Source organism: Phaethon lepturus, unplaced genomic scaffold, assembly GCF_000687285.1.
Source record: "Phaethon lepturus isolate BGI_N335 unplaced genomic scaffold, ASM68728v1 scaffold12508, whole genome shotgun sequence".
Classification (NCBI taxonomy): domain Eukaryota; kingdom Metazoa; phylum Chordata; class Aves; order Phaethontiformes; family Phaethontidae; genus Phaethon; species Phaethon lepturus.
In genome coordinates this window covers 1-18,813 of record NW_010559762.1, presented here as the reverse complement: position 1 = coordinate 18,813, position 18,813 = coordinate 1, and the positions used below count along the sequence as shown (strand labels likewise).

The 18,813-nt window shown below is 45.1% G+C and overlaps 1 protein-coding gene across 1 annotated transcript; it reads right to left on the bottom strand.

Moving 5' to 3' along the window:
• Positions 1-1,104: 1,104 nt before the first annotated feature.
• On the bottom strand, positions 1,105-17,477 carry WDR91 (WD repeat domain 91). Its single transcript, XM_010293479.1, is given in 15 exon segments — positions 1,105-1,763; positions 2,698-2,895; positions 3,646-3,758; positions 4,601-4,709; positions 5,558-5,726; positions 6,043-6,137; positions 7,603-7,753; positions 8,199-8,398; positions 10,509-10,667; positions 10,926-11,103; positions 12,426-12,544; positions 14,727-14,809; positions 15,661-15,868; positions 17,264-17,452; positions 17,454-17,477. Coding segments are annotated over 15 exon segments (2,160 nt in total). The 3' UTR covers positions 1,105-1,598.
• Between the last annotated feature and the right edge of the window lie 1,336 nt (positions 17,478-18,813).

Sequence of the window (18,813 nt, the reverse complement as noted above, 5' to 3'; positions counted from 1 at the left end):
AAGTCAGGCCAGGCCAGGCTGGGGTTCAGGCCCAGTGATGGCCAAGCAGGGCCACAGGGAGGCCAAGGGCAGGCCGGGAAGGCAGCCTGCGGGCTGGGAAGCAGCAAGGTTCGCGGTCAGGCACAGGCACAGCCGAGACAGAGCTGGAGACAGGGACATCGTAACAGAGCTCAGGCAGGGCCTGGAGGCCTCTGCGTACACCTCAGTGGGTCTCCTGCGCCCATGGGGCCTGGGGTGGGGCTGGAGGCTCCAGCTCAGCCTGCTGGTGGCTTATTTGTGCCACAGAGAGGTTGTGGAGTCTCTGTGCTTGGAGATGCTCCAAACTGGACGTGGCCCTGTGTAACCTGCCCTGGCGGATCCTGCTTCGAGCAGGGTGAGGACAGACTAGATGAGGCCCCTTCCAGCCAAGATGATGCTGTGCTTTCAAGGCACAAACGTTGCCAGTGATCCAGAAATCTCATGCTGCAGGCCCAGTTTTGTTCAGCTAGACCCCCTGCCTGCTTTAACAAGCCTTTTGCCCGAGTCTGACCTCATCTTAGCTGTAATTGTAGTCTTCCTTGGGCTACATACAACAGACAAAATAACTGCAGACTGTATCCAACATCTCCAAGCACAAGGATGGCAAGATGAAATCTGACTGCTTAGGAGACCATTCAAAGACTATGCAATACCTTTGCACAGCACTTGCCCTGATGCTGGGGGGCATGCAGAGGGAGAGACAACTTTAGTGAGAGCGCACTGTACAGGACCAGACTGGTTCTGGCCCTCTCTCCTACTGTCCGCCATCAGGTAGCTGCTAGGCATTGTGGAGCTTCTGAACTCCAAACACAAGCATTTCAAAAAGTCTGACTCAGGATCTGTCCTCTAGTTGGTAGCAGATATCGCACAGGAAGATAATAATAATACATAATACATCCGAACGAGCATTACTATTTTGGGTTCCTGGATGTCTTGCACTGGTTCCCTCCAGTGTGCAGGTGTCAGTGCCAGAAGCACCTGGTGAAAGCACAAGGGTCTTTTCTCCATGCAGGAGACTTTCTTGGCACGTCATTGCCCCAGCTGCCCTCCATGTTTTGCAGCAACAGCTGAAAGAGCACAGAAATCAAGTGCAAGGGGATATTTTCTTTTTATGGAAAAGAAAAACAACACCACCACACAAAAAAAAAAAGCACAACAAGAAACGCTATACTGAAAGAATACTCTGGTTTCAAACCGTCCCTTCCAGTTTGAGCCATCTTATCACCATGCACTGTGCTGCCTCATGCATGCATCCTCCAGCCTCACCTTCTTCTGCAGACTCCCTGACATGACCCCAGGGCGCCTTCTAGCCACATGTTACTCAAGACTCCCTATCGGAGGGAGTCCAGCTGCCACAGTGGGTCAGTGGAGACTTATTTTTCAGTGCTGCCACTGATCTGGTCCCATACCAGCATTCTATTGCACAGTGGTTTGGCAAATGTATTTCACGTTTGTCAAGGGTCAAAAGCTACAATGAGAAGAGGGACTGTGGTTTGCCTTCTCTCCCACTCAGTTTGTTCCTGTGGAGTTAACACTGTTTTTGTCAAGTCTGTTGCTCTTCCCCTTCAGCACTGTCCAGGTTAAGACTTTTGAGCCAGTAAGGTTGTTAATTTAATCTTCCCATCCATAGAGGCAGTGAGGCAGGTCCCACAGTCCATGGCCGTGCTCCAGTCCACTGTGACAACAGGAGCTCGGTGTCCTCCCAGGGAAAGGCAGCTCTCCAGAACCTTTTCCTCACCATTTAACTAAAAGAAGAAAAGCATAAGATTTTTAAGGAGGCAAGTTTCTGCAGTGGGGGCAGTGCACCCACAGGAGAAGCCAAAGCCTGCTATAGACTCGGTATCTCCATCAGCATACATTATTAAGCAGAAAAAAAAAATCAGAGAGATGTTGAGATCTACATAGCACACACGAGGAAGCAAATTTCCAGTTTCATGACAGAAGCACGTGTTCTGAAAGCAACTCAGCTTCTGACATCATCTGAGCTGCAGTAATTGAACAAGGCAGGCTAAGAGCACACACTGATGAGGAGCACATAAGCCAAAGCTACAGCTCATGTTAGTGTGGGTGCTCCGAGTGCCCCAGATGCAAAGTAAAAATTCCATCTAATCTGCCTTGCAGTGGCTTATACTGATGTGTATTGGATTAAGAGGAGGCAGGCAAGGGGCATGCAACCAATAACTGCTTGTTACTGCAGCACAGAAATTTGGCTACTTAGAATCATTCAGCCTTACCCTTCATTTCATTTCAGTACACAGCAAGAGAGAATCAGGCTGGGACTAATATAATATCAGCAAGCACACACGGCAGGTTAAAGATGAGCATCAGTCAACAATCACATATTTTGCATTGAACAGGCATGCATCAATATATTAAAAAAATTAAAACTTTCTTAGGCAATCAGATAATAAGGCAAAAACTGCTGCAGCTAAGTTTTAAGAACAAGGAGCACACATACTCTAGCTACATACAGAGGGCCAAACACTTACAGAGGGTTCAAACATTTGTAAGCACCACACACTGCTAGAATGCACACTGTATGAAACTGAGCAGCAACTTTCACAAAGCAAGGATGGGCAGGTGCTGCTTGAGAGCTTCCGGTGGCTGCTGTTATAGCCTTGTAACAACAAGGGCTTGTATGGATGAGTAAGAGTACTCCCCATCTCTTCTCAGACTTACCTTAAAAATCACTCCCCCAGTAGAAGAACATGTCAACATATAGTTGCCTTCAGAGTCAAAAGCAAAAAGCCTTCCTCGTGGGAATTGGACTTGCTTGTAGCCACTGTACCCAGACAGAACAAAAGGACCTGTAGCTTCACTGGGAAGATCGTACTCTGACACCTTCAAGCCACTTTTGTGAATATTCCACTGAATAAACTAGAATGACAAAAAGAGATGACAAAAGCCCATAGTTAAATTGACTGCAATGAAAGTAGAGGGGCAATTTGTTGTTTTTAAGCAAAATGTCTATTCCTCACAAACAGAAGATGGCATTTTGACATCTATATCTAAGTGTCCATATTTACAAAACACAGTCTGCAAAGGCTGTAAGAATGCCTACTATCCAGGCAAACATATGCCCCACCTTCCACGAGCACTGCTGCCTATGTGCCCTTCCACATTGCATGCAGGATCCTGCTGAGAATTCACTTAACTCTCCTCAGCCAAGGACCCACACCTTTAGGCAGTCTCCCTCCCCGAGCCACACCTCTACTGCTGAAGACCGTGGAACTGCAGAAATTGAAGCCTTTATAATAAGCAACAGGGAGCTGCTGACAAGGAAATTTATGTGAAGTGCTCAAGGATCTGCTTCCTGGTGAATCCCAGATTTCAAATGTGGTAATCTAAGGGGCACAGAAATGTCATCTTCACATGGATTCGTTAGGAGATGTCACCAACAGTAGGATTTGCAGAGAAGGATCGAGACAGCTCCAGCTGTTAATATGCTTTCCAGCCACTCTCTCTGCAGACTACATGCAGCAGCATGGTGCTGCACACCTAAGCTTACAGTTAGCAGACTACAGATCCTCCAAATTCTGAGGGTATTTTTATTGCTGTCCCCACTATATGGGGAAGATGCCAGAAGGGATCTCACTGCCACTGACCAGTAGGTCACTCAGAGCCTACCTTGCCATCCTCGCCTATGCTGTAGACTGTGTTCTCATCATAGCTGAACTCAACGGAGTAGACTTCCCCATCATGTGCCTTCCAGCTCATGGCGCACTCGTGCTGCTGCATATCTGAGGGGAAAATCAGTACTGAACATTCCTCGTAGTCACACAGAGCTGAGGTGAAGAGAGAGAGGCCCTTTACATTCATAACGTCTCTGTCCCAGCCTTCTAAACCAGCCTGGGGGAGCCCAACCCAATCCCAGCACCCTGTGCTTATTCTCCAGCATGTGGCTTTTGCACTGGCCACAAAAATCATTGCCTGTAACTAGTCACTTCTTCGTCCAGCTTTACAAGGCTGCTCACATGCTCACTGTCAACTGCAGGCATTCTGCATCCAAGCCCCACTGCCACCGTTCTCCTCCCCTTGCTTTCCTGTCCACCCTCACAACTGCTGCCAACTCTGTCCTCCCACAGACCTGGGACTGCAGCCTCCAGCTCAACACCTGGGCCAGAAGCAGATCTCATTCACAGAAGGGGGAGGCCCAAACTGCCTTTATCACAAGGACAGGCTGAAGGGGACAAAACCTGAGAAACAAAAATTGCTCAGGGAGAGAGGACTGATGCGAAGATCTCGCCTTCAACTGGGATGCCACACATTAATTCATTTCCTCAATACTCAGCCTCTGGCAGTGGTACTGCTATATGGCACAGCCAAGGGCACATGACTCACTGGCAAGTTAACCCTACTCCTCAGGAGGAGGAAAACAACAAATCCAGCAGCACTACCAGGGTCTCCCTCCAGTGTGACCCAGAGAACATTTATGTCAATTCACTCCTAAGCACTACTGTAACGACAGAAAATAGCTTCTACCTTGGTGTTCAGGCATGTCCCACAGCTGCCTCCCTGCTGGCAGAAGAAGGGTGCCAGGGGCAGCCAGCTGGGGCCACCTCACTGCCCAAGTTCAACATACCAAAGAGACGAACAATCCCATCTGCAGCCCCAGTGACCAGCAGGTTGCCGTTGTGGTTGAAGGCTGTGCAGTTAATAGCAATGGGCTCAGGCTCCAGGAAGAACTGCAGCTGGAAGGGAAAGTCTGCATTAATGCAGAGAAACAGAGCTGGGGGTTCTGAGGAGCTGATCTCCAGGGGAGGGAGGAAAGACAGTATCTAGTAGCAAGAACCCCTCCAGTTTGGAACCCTACACCTCTCATGACTACAGACTTCAAGGTTGGCAGCTGCATTTTACTGTGACACTAAACCAACAATTCACCTCAGCCAAGCCACAGCTTTCTTGGTCATGGCCTCAAGGCTGCAAAACCAGCTTCTGGCAGGCATTAGCTTGAGTAGATTGCTTCCTCCTACATGTCAGGGACAGCATTTCTGAAGGGCAAAGGTGAGGGATAAGACAAGGATTGCCTGCCAGAATCTGACCATCTAAATGAGAACAATGGAGAAGGTGACATGAGATGAAACCTCTGAAAGAAGCACTTCACTGAAAAACAGTGAGGGCATGGGAAACAGCAGCAAAGAAAACCCTTCAATATAGGTCAACTGGAGAAAGCCTGAGCAAAGCATCATTCAATCCATGTGGACATGGACATTTCCAGTCACAAATTGCGCAGGCAGGATTAAAAAAAGCTATGGACTATTTTGAAGAATCCCTAAAAAAAACAAACAAACAAACAAAAAAAACCCAAAAAACCACACAAACAAAACATACCAACAAAACAAAAACCCCTACCCAAACCCAGAAGCTACTTATACTCATTTTTATCCTGCATGTGATAAAGGGGAAAGGAGTAAGGGGGAAAAAGAAGGGTATTGAAAAAGATAGTCAGCGTAATTTAGAAGAGGGCCCCTACACATTGAAACAGAAGACACTCCTTCTCAGCAAGCAGACAGAGAAAGGAAAGAAACCCAGCAAGTACCTGCTGCTTCATCGTTTTAGTGTCCCACAGTAGCAGCTTCCCAGGAACTTGGTTCATGCTTTTGCCCCCAGAGCTAACTGCTGAAAAGTCCATGTGGGAGATGGGGCTCTGGGCTGCTGCAGAACAGACAAAGGAGGCACCACTTGGGCTGCAGGCAAGCGAGAGGATCCTGAAACAAAGCAAACAGTCTAAATTGCCTCTCTCCAACAGCTGCCTCAAGCACAACACTTGACTACGAGCTCTCCCATTAAGAGCTTGCGAAACAGGGTGCACTGTAAAAGAGGGCAGGATTCATGTGCTTAGACATATTTTGAGTGTCTTCTGTTTAACTGAGCAGTTTTACACTGCTCAGACAGGTACTGCCCTCTGGATGAAGGCTAGATAGTCCTGCAGTTGTAGGAAAACAACAGGAAGATTGAGACTTCACCTACCTTTTCACAGTCAAAACCAACATTTATACATAAAAATCAGTATTCCAGAGTTACCTGGGCATGTCTTCATCAATGCTGATTTCACAGAGATTCTTCTTCGCTTCTGTGTCATAAAGACGAACTGTCCCGACCCCGCTGCCAAGCAATAGCTTGAAACCAGCAAGGAGATGGAAGGAGTGTGAGTACAGTGATGCTGTCCAACAACCACCAACACCACAGAGTAAATTTTTTTTTCTACTTATGCATTCAGATTAAACGTCACTCCATTAGGGTATATCTTGTCTTTCTGTGCATATCACACTGAGTTGGACTACCCCGGAGCCACAGGAAGTCAGAATAAAAACACTACTTTGCAGTGACAAAAAGATCTGATAGGCACCAAGGTGGAATAAAAGCCACTCTCTAGAGTATGCTCAACATTATAGGATGCAAAACAAAGGTGGAGTCTCAACATGTAGGGGAGCAAGGAAAGAGTAACACAGAATTAATCTAAGTTTAAGAGAAAACAAAAGTAGAGCCACCTCCTTTCATCCAGGGGAGAAAGAAATCATTCAGAAGGACTCACACATGCTTTATCAGCGGTGCTACAATTTAAATCAAAAGTAAAACCATGGAGGGATGCATTATCAAAGAAAATGAAGCAAACCAGATCCTTCTCACTTCAGAGCCTGATTTGCTGCTGAATCCCCATATATTTCAGAAAGAAGAATCTTTCTGTCAGCAAGCAGGAAATAAACGCTACAAAGCAGAAGAAACATCAGAACAACTGCATGGACAACTTCCTTTCTAAGAGCAAAAGAGAAGAAAGAGGCAATCTATAGCACCAGCTCTTCACAGGTGGCATTCTGGGGTTAGCAGCAACATATCATCAGTGCCAGTATGTGAACAATATACCCTCAGTTGCAGGCCTGCCTTCTCACAGAGCCCTGTCTCTTTGCCAAGAGAGGGCATGAAACACTGGCCACAGTGACTCAGAAGAATGCATATAATTTAAGGCTCCTCTCTAGTAACAGAACTAGAGAAAGAGTGCTTATAGGAAACACTTAAACTGTCATGATATTTAAACAAGCCCCAAGCTCCTTACACACACACCAACCTGCAACTCATGAGGCACCAGTATAAAACTGGCTATGGAGCCCTTTTCACACCTGGACAAGCAGAACGCCACCACCGCACCCCGGCTCCTCAGTCCTGCTCTCAGCTCAGGGTGTGAGGAAAGATCCACAGCTCCCTGCTGCAGGGTTCCTATGGGCTGTTGTGCCAGGTTGTCTCTGCCTGCCTTTACAAGTGGCTGCCTGCTCTGCCCAGAGCTCCTTCTCTTAAAGGAGCTACATCTATCCTGCAGCTGTACCCGTACTGCGGCTCAAGGAACTTCTGTCTCAGGGCAACCAGGGCTGAGTTCTTTGCTCAATACACAGAGCACACTCCCCACTCTAGCTCTTCTTAGAACCTACAGGCTTCAGTTCCCCATGTCCCACTAAAGTGGAAACTGTTGCCCTGATCTCATCCACAATGCAGATGGATTAACTGGCTAGAAGTTAATGTGCAACACCTACCAACACAACCCCAAATCATCTGCTGTGACACTTGAGCCTCCACACACAGAATACTCACCAGCCGATCACGCTTGGTCGCCCATTCCAGAGACAGCAATGGAGATTTGGAAATGGATGAAGCTTTAGTTTGCATTATGGGGTTAAAAGACCAGACTTTGATGACCCCGTCCACATCCAAGCTGGCCACCCTCCGTCCAGAACAATCAACCCTATGTTGAGAAGGAAATTGATTGGATATATTTCTCTCTTAAGTTCTTAGATGCAAGTAGTTACCCCAGTAATCCTTCCTCTCCTAGCCACACACCAGTTCCTTCTGCAGGAATCCAGGACTTCCTTGCACCACTTCCTAGTCCACAATAACTGGCACAATGAAGCACACCAAACTCCACATACAAAGCATAATGCCCTTAAGCAATACCATCCTGCTTTCCCAGGGAGTTTCCTCCTGGCTAGCATCTCCCAAGCACAACAATCTCTGTCTGTTCTCACCGCACAAGCTACAGGCTATTTTCAGCCACACCAACTCAACTGCCCTACAACCAAGAGTACATGCACAATGTGCTGGACAGAACAGAGGCTGGGAGAAAGAGGCCAGACACAGCTGGTCCTCTACAAAGGCTTCTACGAGAAAGCACTCTTCTGCCAGTCCATTACCTGCAGTACATGATGGATGAATGGTGCTCCCCATACTCCTCCTGGCTCAGGACGATGAAAGGCTGCTCCTGCCGGACCCCCCCAGACTCTGCACTAGTAGTAGGCATTTTGGTTGAAGTCTCTGCTTGCTCAGCATGCAGCTCTAAGCATGGGTCTGTCTCAGCTGTGCTAATATCTGTTTTCTTCTCAGCACTTTGGCCCTGAAGGAAGAAATCCTGTGTGAAATACAAATAAGCAGCAGCTACAGATCAAGCTCTTCAGCCACCCCAGCCTGCTGGGAGGAAAAAAAACAAGAAGCTGCACTGAAATAGAAGCATTGTCAGCTCAACAACCCTTCTGCCAGGGACCTTTCTGAGCACAAGGATAGTGTGTTGCACAATTGCATCATTTAATACAGCCTCCTTGGTTGTAGAATCCCTTATATCCCCCTCCATGTGCCCAGCCATACACTTTCCTGTACGAATTAAAGGAACCACCATCATCTCTGTTTGGCATACCTCAGCTGACATTAGAGCACCATTTTGATGTCATTAGATCACAGATTCACAAGCAAATCAAAATATTTCAAGGAATTCTTGCATTCAGCAACAGAAGTTAAGTCTGTATAATATGCAGTTCAGTAAACCTGCACAAAAACTCCTGTTGGATGGTGAGCCCCAGTGGATGGATTATCCTCGTCTGCCAAAGATTTAGTCTGTGTGCACTGGGTCAACCACTGCAGCTAACTGACTGATAACAACGGTAGAGTTGACACAAGTCCAAAAGCTTAAAACCCAGTTTGCCAGGACAGACAGAACAAATGGAGCTTTAGGAGGTGAAGGTATCTGAATGAGACAAAATCTGCACTGCAGCACACAGAAGTGTTTGAAAGCGGCTTAGTCTTCCCTTGCCACCAAAAGCTGAACAAGAAGCAGATACAGCACATAAGTCAATAAAACAACTGCAAGTATTCCTTTGCTAAATTACTGTCTGAAGATGAAATGCCCCAAAATGGTATTGGTATTGAAGGTTTTGAGTTCCTGTTCCCTAACACATCCTTGCCTTATTTACAATTGCTTTTACGTCTTGAGCAATGGGTCACTGCATAGTCAAATCATCTGAAATCAAAGCTGGAAAAGGCTGGGAAATAAATCCAAGAATGCCTCTCTCTGTCTTAGTTAATATGGGGAGATAACAGCCAATGAATTACACTCATATGCAAGAAACAGTGCTGCCTTTCAGTTTCCTTTTTGCTCACGTGCATTGAGAGCAACAGGAAGCTAAATAGTATCAGCTTCCCCTAGAGTACCAGAAGCAACTTTTATGAAGCTAGGAACACACTGCCTTAACCTGAAACATCACAGAAAGAGGAAAGTCAAAGGATACTTAATGAGAAACTGGCTTTGCAATTTTCTGACCAATTAAAGTCATTTTTAACAGAATGTTAAAATTCTGGTTTTAATGAGCCATGAAGAAAAAAGTTCTCTCATAGCCTTGAATACTCAGTGATCAAGTAACGTCTCCTCTCTAAAGCAGCGCTCCTGCACACAGAACAGCCACACATAATGGGCCGATAGCAATAGCCCCTCAGCACTGTATCTCCCCCAAGGCAGAGGATCTCATACAGCCAAAATAAACGTGGCTGAGATGCTGCCATCATTCCTCCTGTGCTCTGTATCCTTTGACCACGTGGCTGCTAAAAGCCAGACAATACACAGGTGAACAGAAGTAGTCCACTGACCTTCAGCAGTTAAAAATCCATGACAGAGTTTTATTATTTCATTAGATTAGGAAGCAGGGCACACCCCCAGGCAAAATTGCAACATACAGTGCAAAAAACCTCCAAAAAGCAAATGTTGCTATGTAGGATATTTCTACTCCTATCCAGGAAAACTTTTTATCAGTTTTTGTCTGTCCCACACAGACCCTGCACAAACCAGCATAAGAACCCACAGGAGAAAACTCACTTGGGCAGGATGGGTGAGCCAAGACCATTTCCACTAAGGAACGGGGATTATAACAAGACATCTGAACATAACCTTTAAGGTGGGTGAAGCATACCCTCCCCAGGACCAGGCTGTTGAAAAGATAATGACAAAAGACAACTCTTCTTCCATTTGAAATGTCAGTACTGATTCCCTTCCAGGAACACAAAAATAAACCAAGTGTGGAAGGAGTTGATTAACTACAGAGATTAACCTTTGATACAGTTAGATCTGGGTAGCAATTCAGAAGCTTAACAGGAACACTTGCACTTGTTTCACCACCTAACGCAACAAACTATAGAAATACTAGCCCTCCACTTCCCAGCCTTGCAGGGTTGACCAGTACCTGGAAGGTCCCTTTTGACAGCAGTTCCTTCCTTTCCTTCCCATGCTCTTGCAAGCGCTTCTGCCGCTGCTGCAGTGAGCTTGATTCGCCTGCTACTAACCCACTGAAGTGGCTCTTCCCGTCCTTACAGCTCACTGTTCCTTCTTTTCCTTTGGCACTCTGGAAGGCAGAGGAATGATTTGGCAAAGTTACGCTTGTGCTAGGCTGCAGAATAAAGAACAAGAGGAGGCAAAGGAACCAAGCACCTGCAAGGGCTCTACAAGCCCCCAGACATCAGCAGCTGTTCTTGTGCTGCATTCAGGCCCAGCATACACTTGCAAGGAAGGACAGGACATTTTTTCAGGTTGGAGCAGTGCTGTGCTGCAAGTTAACTCCTTGTATATTGACCATCTTTCAGCGAACACAGTTGAGAATTACCTGGTGATTTGTTGGTTCTTTCTTCCCTAGCAGCATACTGCCAGTCGGCATTGGCGAAGCCCCACTTGGATGGGCTGGTCTGGAAGGGCCCTTTTTACTTTGGGAGAGAAAAGAGGACAGAAAACCTCCCCGGGACTGAAGAGAATGTGCAGTACTCCTCTGGCTGCAGGTCATATCACTAATTAAAAAAACAAAACAAAAAACAACAGCAAACAAAAAAAAACACCAACAAAAAAACCTACCACCAAACAGAATATGAAAGTGTAGCCAGACAACCTGATCAAAGACCACCCAACAAGCAAAGTACCAGCTCTTTGAACCACTGGAGGACAGATGTTCCTTTCCAAGCCGACAGCCATTAAAAAACTGTTTTAAAACATCCTGTCAGTGCCTGGAGCAGATCATTATAATTACTGTAAACAAAGCTCGCTTCTCAGAGATGCCACTGAGACAGTGGGCCCAGCTGTTGCTGAATCCCTGTAGGGCCTCCTCAAACCCCTTCCACTCCATCTGGTTAGTTTAGAAAGACCCTAAGGGAAAAGCAGGGGAACCCAGACTTCCAGAGAACCTATTCAGCCAGGATTCCCAATTCAAGCCATAAAACAGACCTACTTCAAAAGGTATTCAGTATCCAGTGTTTCACTGAACACCCACAGATATTCAGCAATTCATGTTCTGCAATTTCAAAGCACAGCCTTCAATACCTCAAAAATTGGTCCCAAAGAAAATAAGTTTAGGTCAATTCCTATGATTACACACATCTCCCTTTTCTCAGCCCACAACACCAAGAGCAGACAAGACCAGAATCTAACTGTCTGACCTTGCTCCACTACAGCTTCCTCTGAGAGCAAAGCAGGGGAAAGGGAATACAATCACCTTCGCTGTCTCTATCCTCTCTTGTAAGAAGGAACTGTTCTACCGAAGCTGGGCTTTGGGTTGAGCAAAAACATGGAAAAAGCAACCAGACCTGCACCCCAGACTGAGAGACAAGTTGTATACACAAGAAATGCCCCTTCTAAGGCAGGTTTTTCTAATACAAGTGGCCCTATTCTTGAGTTTGTCCAGGTCCCTGTGGATGGCATCCCGTCCCTCAAGTGCTTCAACTCAGCTTGGTGTTATCTGCAAACTTGCTGAGAGTGTACTCACTAACGAAAATACGAGTCAAGAGATGATCCACTTCATTTAAGCAATACTGCAGGGCATTGCACTGCTGCCAGTATCCTGGCTCTCCAGAACACCTTAGTGTAATCCTGAGAGCTGAGCAGAATCACTTCCATGTGTGCTTGGGCTTCTACCAATTAGCAAGAACCCCTCTCCCAAATGGCGGGAGATGCCCATCATGAATTCTCCCACTAAACCCACTTAGGTCACCAGAATTTCTGCCTGGATATCTTTCTGCATTGATTCCCAGGGCAGGGAAGGAAATGACTGTCCAGGAGCCTTCCTGACCCAATAAAAGCAGCAGAGCCTGTCCCCAGCTCCTCCCCTGCAGGCACTCACAGCTCAGAGTCCCCTAGTCGATCCATGTTGGCTACATATGCAGGCAACTTATGATGCACAACTGCTTGTTCCAGTTCCTCTTTCTTCATGCGGGAAGATTCAGCTTGCAAAGCAAACAGCTACAACAAGAGAAGAGAGCCAAGTAAACAGAGGGTCACTGAGATTCACCTCCTTACCACTTGCTGAAGTTGTTTACTCCTTTTATTTCAACAGCCCTAAAAGGGTGGGGAGGAAAGAAAGCTGCTCTGACTGGCTGAGCGCCACATTAGTCCAAGTAATCGAAACAATCAGTACTTTACACACATGAAACTGGAGCCTACTTAAAACCCTTCACTCCTCTCCTTGGGCTGTTGCTGTAGGGACATTAATGGTTCTGGGAAATGAAAGCCAGCCAGGGCAGAGCTGATCAGCCACTCCATGCAGGCAGTTCAAGGCCAGGGCAATGCATGTGACTGGCTGTAGCAATGTATGAGCACTGAGCCTAGAAGATAATCTTCCCACAGCCAAGGGCTTGGCGAGCTGGCAGGGTGCACTGAGGCCAACACCACTCAGGTCACACTGAAATCCGTCTCCACACCCTGCCCAGCTCACTCCCAAACGTGACATCAAGATATATCTCCACATTATGGAGAAAGAGACAATTTTCTTTTCCCCTTTTAGCAGAGAGGAACCTCAGGATGCAGCTTTCTGTGGCAGATGTGGTTTATGCCTGTGACTCTTGTTCACATGAGGAGTTCCTCAGGCTTTTCTCTGTTTCCATACATTTCTTCAGATATAATTCTTTTTCCTTTTATCATAGTATTTAAGGAAAAAAATTACAAGAAAAAGGAGCTTTAGAAATCCAGTTTAGTATTCATGTATTTGCATTGTTTCAACAGTAAAATCAGAATCACTACTTAATTTCAACTACCATCAAATTCAATATTTATTCACACCATTTTTTATTTAAACCTATATTCTATAGGTAGCTGCTTCCTTTTCTGACCTGAGCAGTTCTCCAAAAAGGAAAGTCTAGTTTTTACCTCTGCCTATTTGCAAGAGAACACAGTCTGTAAGTGATATCAATCAACACACCACAAACAACAAACAGCTTTAATTTTACTAACAGTACAGGATACAAAATTGGGGAAAAAGAGCTCCATTTCAAAACATACCTTATCCTGCTGTCCCTCTTCACTGACCATTTTTGCAGAACCCTCCTGTCAAAGTCTGCCTAATCCACTGACTCCATATACTATACAGTGACAAATTTTGCTTTTCTTTTGTGAAAAAGCCTCCTTTTTAAAAATCAATTATTCTATTTTACTTCAACATTTTAGGACAACTGAACAGTGCTGATCAGCTACCATAATAGTTGAAACAGGAAGCACAACATACAACATAATGTTTTGTAACATAGGAGGTACAGCACAAAACTTAACTTTACTGAAGTATTCATACAGAGAGTGCTTTTACTTGGCATGTTTGAGGAAATGAAACTAAACTCCTGCTTACATGAACAAGGCTTCCCGCTTGTGGATGATCATCCACACATGATCTGTAGTTCATAAAGTTCTTAAACTGTAGACTTCCCAAATCTCTCCAATACGAAATTATACCAGAGAAGGACTGATCCATGTTACCTATTCTTACACCCTCTTTCTAAGCATTTGCTAATGATACTGTCAAAAACAAGCTAGGCAACATTTTGGGTGAACTGGTCAGCCCTTCTTACAGTTTACTGTAAGGTCTAGAGTTGGGAAACAGTCATTCACACTGTTTGAATGACAGAAACATTTCCATTACTTGATCTAAATTGCTTTAAGTGCATTTCAACCATGGTGAAGTGGCCATTTCAGAAGTAAGGGTTTCTGCCTCTTCGCCAGAAGTTATTGCCGTTTCTATTGCTCCATCGGTTAAAATCTGGAAGTGACTGAACACTATTTACAAGTTTCCATGGAAAGTCAGCCACATATGCCCTTCACCTGCCATTAGTTTCAGCTTGTCTTGACTTTGCAGTGTAGCAGGAAAGCAGTCTGCACAGTATCCAGCCACCTGTCATATAGCACAGGGAGAGGGACAGTCACCTCCAGTGGAGGGACAATCATAGCCTAAACAGACATTTCACAATATGATCACAACCCTAAGTTTGCTGGAGACAGTTGAAAGATAAACCAAAATAACAAAGGACTTATACAAGAATCTGCCTTGGAATAACTGTGCTGAACTGCACAGTTACAACTTTCTTGAATGGATGGAATGAATTTTACAGAACTCACAGCCTCATACAGCCAGCAACTAAAAAGTGACTTCAGTTCTGACCTTATGCCGCAAAGATTCATTTTCTTCTTGTATGAGACTGCTCCTGAGACATTCAGCTTCAAAGTTCAAAATGACTGGAACTGGTGAGGAATGTTAAAGAAAACCAAGGCAAGAACTTGTGTGCACCTGGCTTAATTCTAAAAGCTAGCACTTCATACTGGCCATTTGTTTGTAAGAGAACAAAGCTGCCCAGTCTGTACTACTAGCAAGAAGTGTGTGCAAGGCCAGAAGACTAGTAACAGCTTAGTTACCTAAGCCAACTTTGTACTTTACTGTTGCACAAACTAGTTCACATAGGCTTTGCAAGGATTTTTAGATTCTTCCTTTTGACACGTCAGAAGTGGAGGAGAAAACACGTTACTGCATTAGTGTACACTGAAGAAACAGTTCAAGATGAGGTGTAGTCCAGCTGCAGTGTAAACCTGCCCATCAGCAAACAAACAAGGTCAAAACTCAGTAGTGTGGGACAGAAGCTGTTATTTCTGCCAGTGCTGAACTGCCCTATTATAGTGAGCTGTCACTAGAAAATGTTGTGAACGTATGTATACCCAGAGAAGGGTCTAATGGGAGATGCTAGCTCAGTTATGGACTATGACCCAAGGTTGCTTGCTTGACATAGTACAAAACAGGCAAAGAGGAAAAGAGTTTCAGAACAAGATGTGCACAAGATTTCTAGTCACTAGCATAGGGATGAGTTCAGCATTAGCAACAGCCACAACTGTTTGTGCCCTGGGAATATAACATTATCATCAGATAATTGACCAGTAACTATTCCATCATCCTCTGGTAAACACCAGCTTCCGGTTAAGTATTGGCTCTAAACAATTACCTGAAAGCAGCAAGGTCTGTAATACCATATTGTTGGCACCACTGTTAATAGAAAGCCTAACACCAGGGCAAGGGAGATTTAACTATTAGTTACAAAAAAGGATATGCATGCACTGAAATAAGACACTCAGGAAGTTGTGCAGAGACACGATAAATGTATCTGCCCACTGGCGTGAGAAATAGGTGGCAAAGGTGGGGTTGGAGTCTGGGGCAGGGAGGAAGGGCAGGACAAACCAATCCTTCCACTCCGCCTGGTTCTGGAGCTCGGAGGCCTGCTTGAGGAAAAACTCTTGTGCCTTGTCATTGCGGCCGGTCTGAAACACAAGAAGAACAGGGCTCACTCTTCCATTCATGCCACCACACGAGTTCTAGGAATATTTGCTCTGTGTTAGGAACACACTAACAACTACTTTCACCACCCAACACAGCAAGCGGTTAACAGATTCATTTAGGAACAAAAGAATCTCAAATGCCCTAGGAGAAGCTCACAACACACTTAATCGGACCTTCTTTCTAGCCACCACAGTCTTGTTTAAAGGCTGAGGCAAATCAAACTAATCACACTGATTTCCAGATAAACCAGTGCAGTTTGTGCACTTACATACGGTGTGAGCATCCGATTACAGGACCAAAGGATACTTCAAATTACTCAAGTCTACAGCAGACGCAGGCTGGAAGAGTTTCCATTTGATACATTACTCAGACAGGACAGTCACACCTCAGGGTAAGCACAGGGCAAAACAAAACCCAAAAAGACACACTTCCAGAAATATGCATTAGATTTTGACTCCTCCATGAACACCCATCATTTATGATTTTCAATCAGGGAATAGAATTAAGGAGGAAACATTACTTCTAAATGGTAAGAAATGAAACGTGAATTCCTGACAGGTATTTGTCTACTCTGTTTGCCAAAGCCCACCCTGTGTAATATATTCCATTGACTTTCCTAGGGTTTCAACAAGATAACCTTTGCTCCATTTTAAGCTCCTTATTGTCGGTTCTGTTTAAAGCAAACAAAAACCATTCACTCATTTTCTCTCCCACATTACCTTACACAGATTTGAAGCCCACTTCTTCCCTCTCTTATAAACTAAACCTCAACTCCACCAACTACAAGTCACCTTTTTTCTTCTGGATGCTCTGACTCCCTTGATACTTTAAGAACTGCAGTGTCTGGAAGGACTGGCTGAGTCCTGCCAGCAGGTTAGAGTGGAAGGAATACAGACAATCCTGCCTGTTGACTACTCCTACCTACACACAGGTGGGGCTTTTTTCTGCCTGTTTCTTCAACAGATGAAGACTGCTTTGAGCTCTGTTCTTGTCCTCCTCTGCCCTCATGGCATGCCACACAAGGAGGTGTTTCCAAACCTTGTGATCTCTTCTGGTATCCAAGTTATTAACAGAGGCTGAGCAAGAATGAACTAGCAGTACAGCCATCCCTGTCTGTGGGGGACCTGCTTTCATGTCAGAGTGTGAATATCTTGCTCCCAGCTAACAGTATTTCCCTCTTGCCTGAGCTTCCCTATCCTGCTTACAAGCTTGTCATGTGAGTCTGCATCAAACTTGCCACAGTCCTGATACATGACATGTTAATTGCTTGTCCCTTATCCACCAGGCCTGTCAAGAAGCTCACAAGGGTGTTTCATTGCTCTGGTTTCAGAGACCAGGATCCTTTTTAAAACAGAAGCCTAAAAATCAAACACTACCTGAACAGTATGGACAAGGTAGTATCGGAATAAGCTGGTTTTCAGCTTGTTTACTGTTGGCCGGTACACATCTTCCAAACGGCTGAAAAGGCGTCGATCCAGATAACTCCAGTAATCCCGCAGGGCAGCCAGATCGTAGCTCTGAACAAACTGCTGCAGCTGGTCCACTATCTTATCCACCTGAAGAGGGCAAAACAGGGAAGACTGCAGTCATGTGAGGGCTCTTCTGGCACAAGAGACTTTCTGTAACTTAATGCTGAGAAGCTTTAACTGCACAAATAATACTACAATCCAGCACTTACGCGTTCGCTATTTTCCTAATCCAGGAAACACTCTGCATTTTGTATTGGCACTCTACAGCATCTTTCAAATAAAAGAAACATGAAAGAACATAGCCAAACAGATTTTGACAGAAAGATCACATTTTGCTAAACACAGTTGGTGGGGTTTTTTGCAAGTAAGCAAAACTTGCCACTTCTTATAAAAGTCAGATGATAATGAAGAAACAGTAATAATGTGATTAAATGTTGAAAACTCAAGTGCAGCACCTGGAAAATAGTATTATTTTTAGATTAAAAGGAAGGAAGCTGTATTTAGCCAACAGAAAGAGTAAGAAAGTTCCGTTGTACTGCAATCTTTGAAGTACCTTTACCTTTAATAACATCGTCTACTAAGAAGGCAGGCATAAAAGTTTGCAACAATTGCTCTTGTCATTATGTCTCTTTGAAAATCATTTCTACAATATGAATAAGGCAGAATGGTGGCATGGGATTTTTAGTTTAGCGATTTCTGATGGCTGAGAAAGGCATCAGAAAAAAAAAATCCACACCGTATTAAACAACTTTGGTAGTTGAATTTTGTATATGTGGTTTGCTTCCCTCTCATCAGTCAATGTTTTAGGACATCATCCAGCCTCTACTGCTGTGGCTTCCTACAGATAAAGGAAACAGAAGTCTGTGGCCCCAGCAGTTCCTTCTTAATTTTGTCTTGGACAATATTATTTCAATTAAATCAACTTGCTTGTCTCTAAACATTAGCAAAGTGCTAGTGTTTTAAAAATAAAAGCAACATGTTTTATGAATGATAAGGGCTGTACAGCTGGTTAAAGAAAAATCTGACCATTCAAAACACTGCATTCAGTGCCCAAAACTGCTGCTACAGGAACACGAAGCTCACACAAAGGACCGAAACTGTATTTTCGAGGCTGGCAAATTCTGCTTCGATTTCCACACATCTAGCAAGGCAGCTGGTACTTAAAACATTCCAACTAAGGATTGGAGCTGCAACGCTGCTGAACTAAAAAAAAAAAAAAAAAATATCTCACGACTGAGAAAAGATCCAGGCAAAGAGATGTCCTCCTGCTGCTGCCCTCTCGTACGCGCATCTCCCGCGTTCCTCTCGGCACAGAGCCGCGAATCCTTTGGTGCCTTACAGGTCGGACATAGGGTCCGTAGACGGCGGTTTGGGACGGGCCAAGCGACCGTCAGCGCGGGGCGGCTGTCCGGGAACTGCGGCCCCCGGCCGGGATGCCAGGCGAGGGGATGGAACCC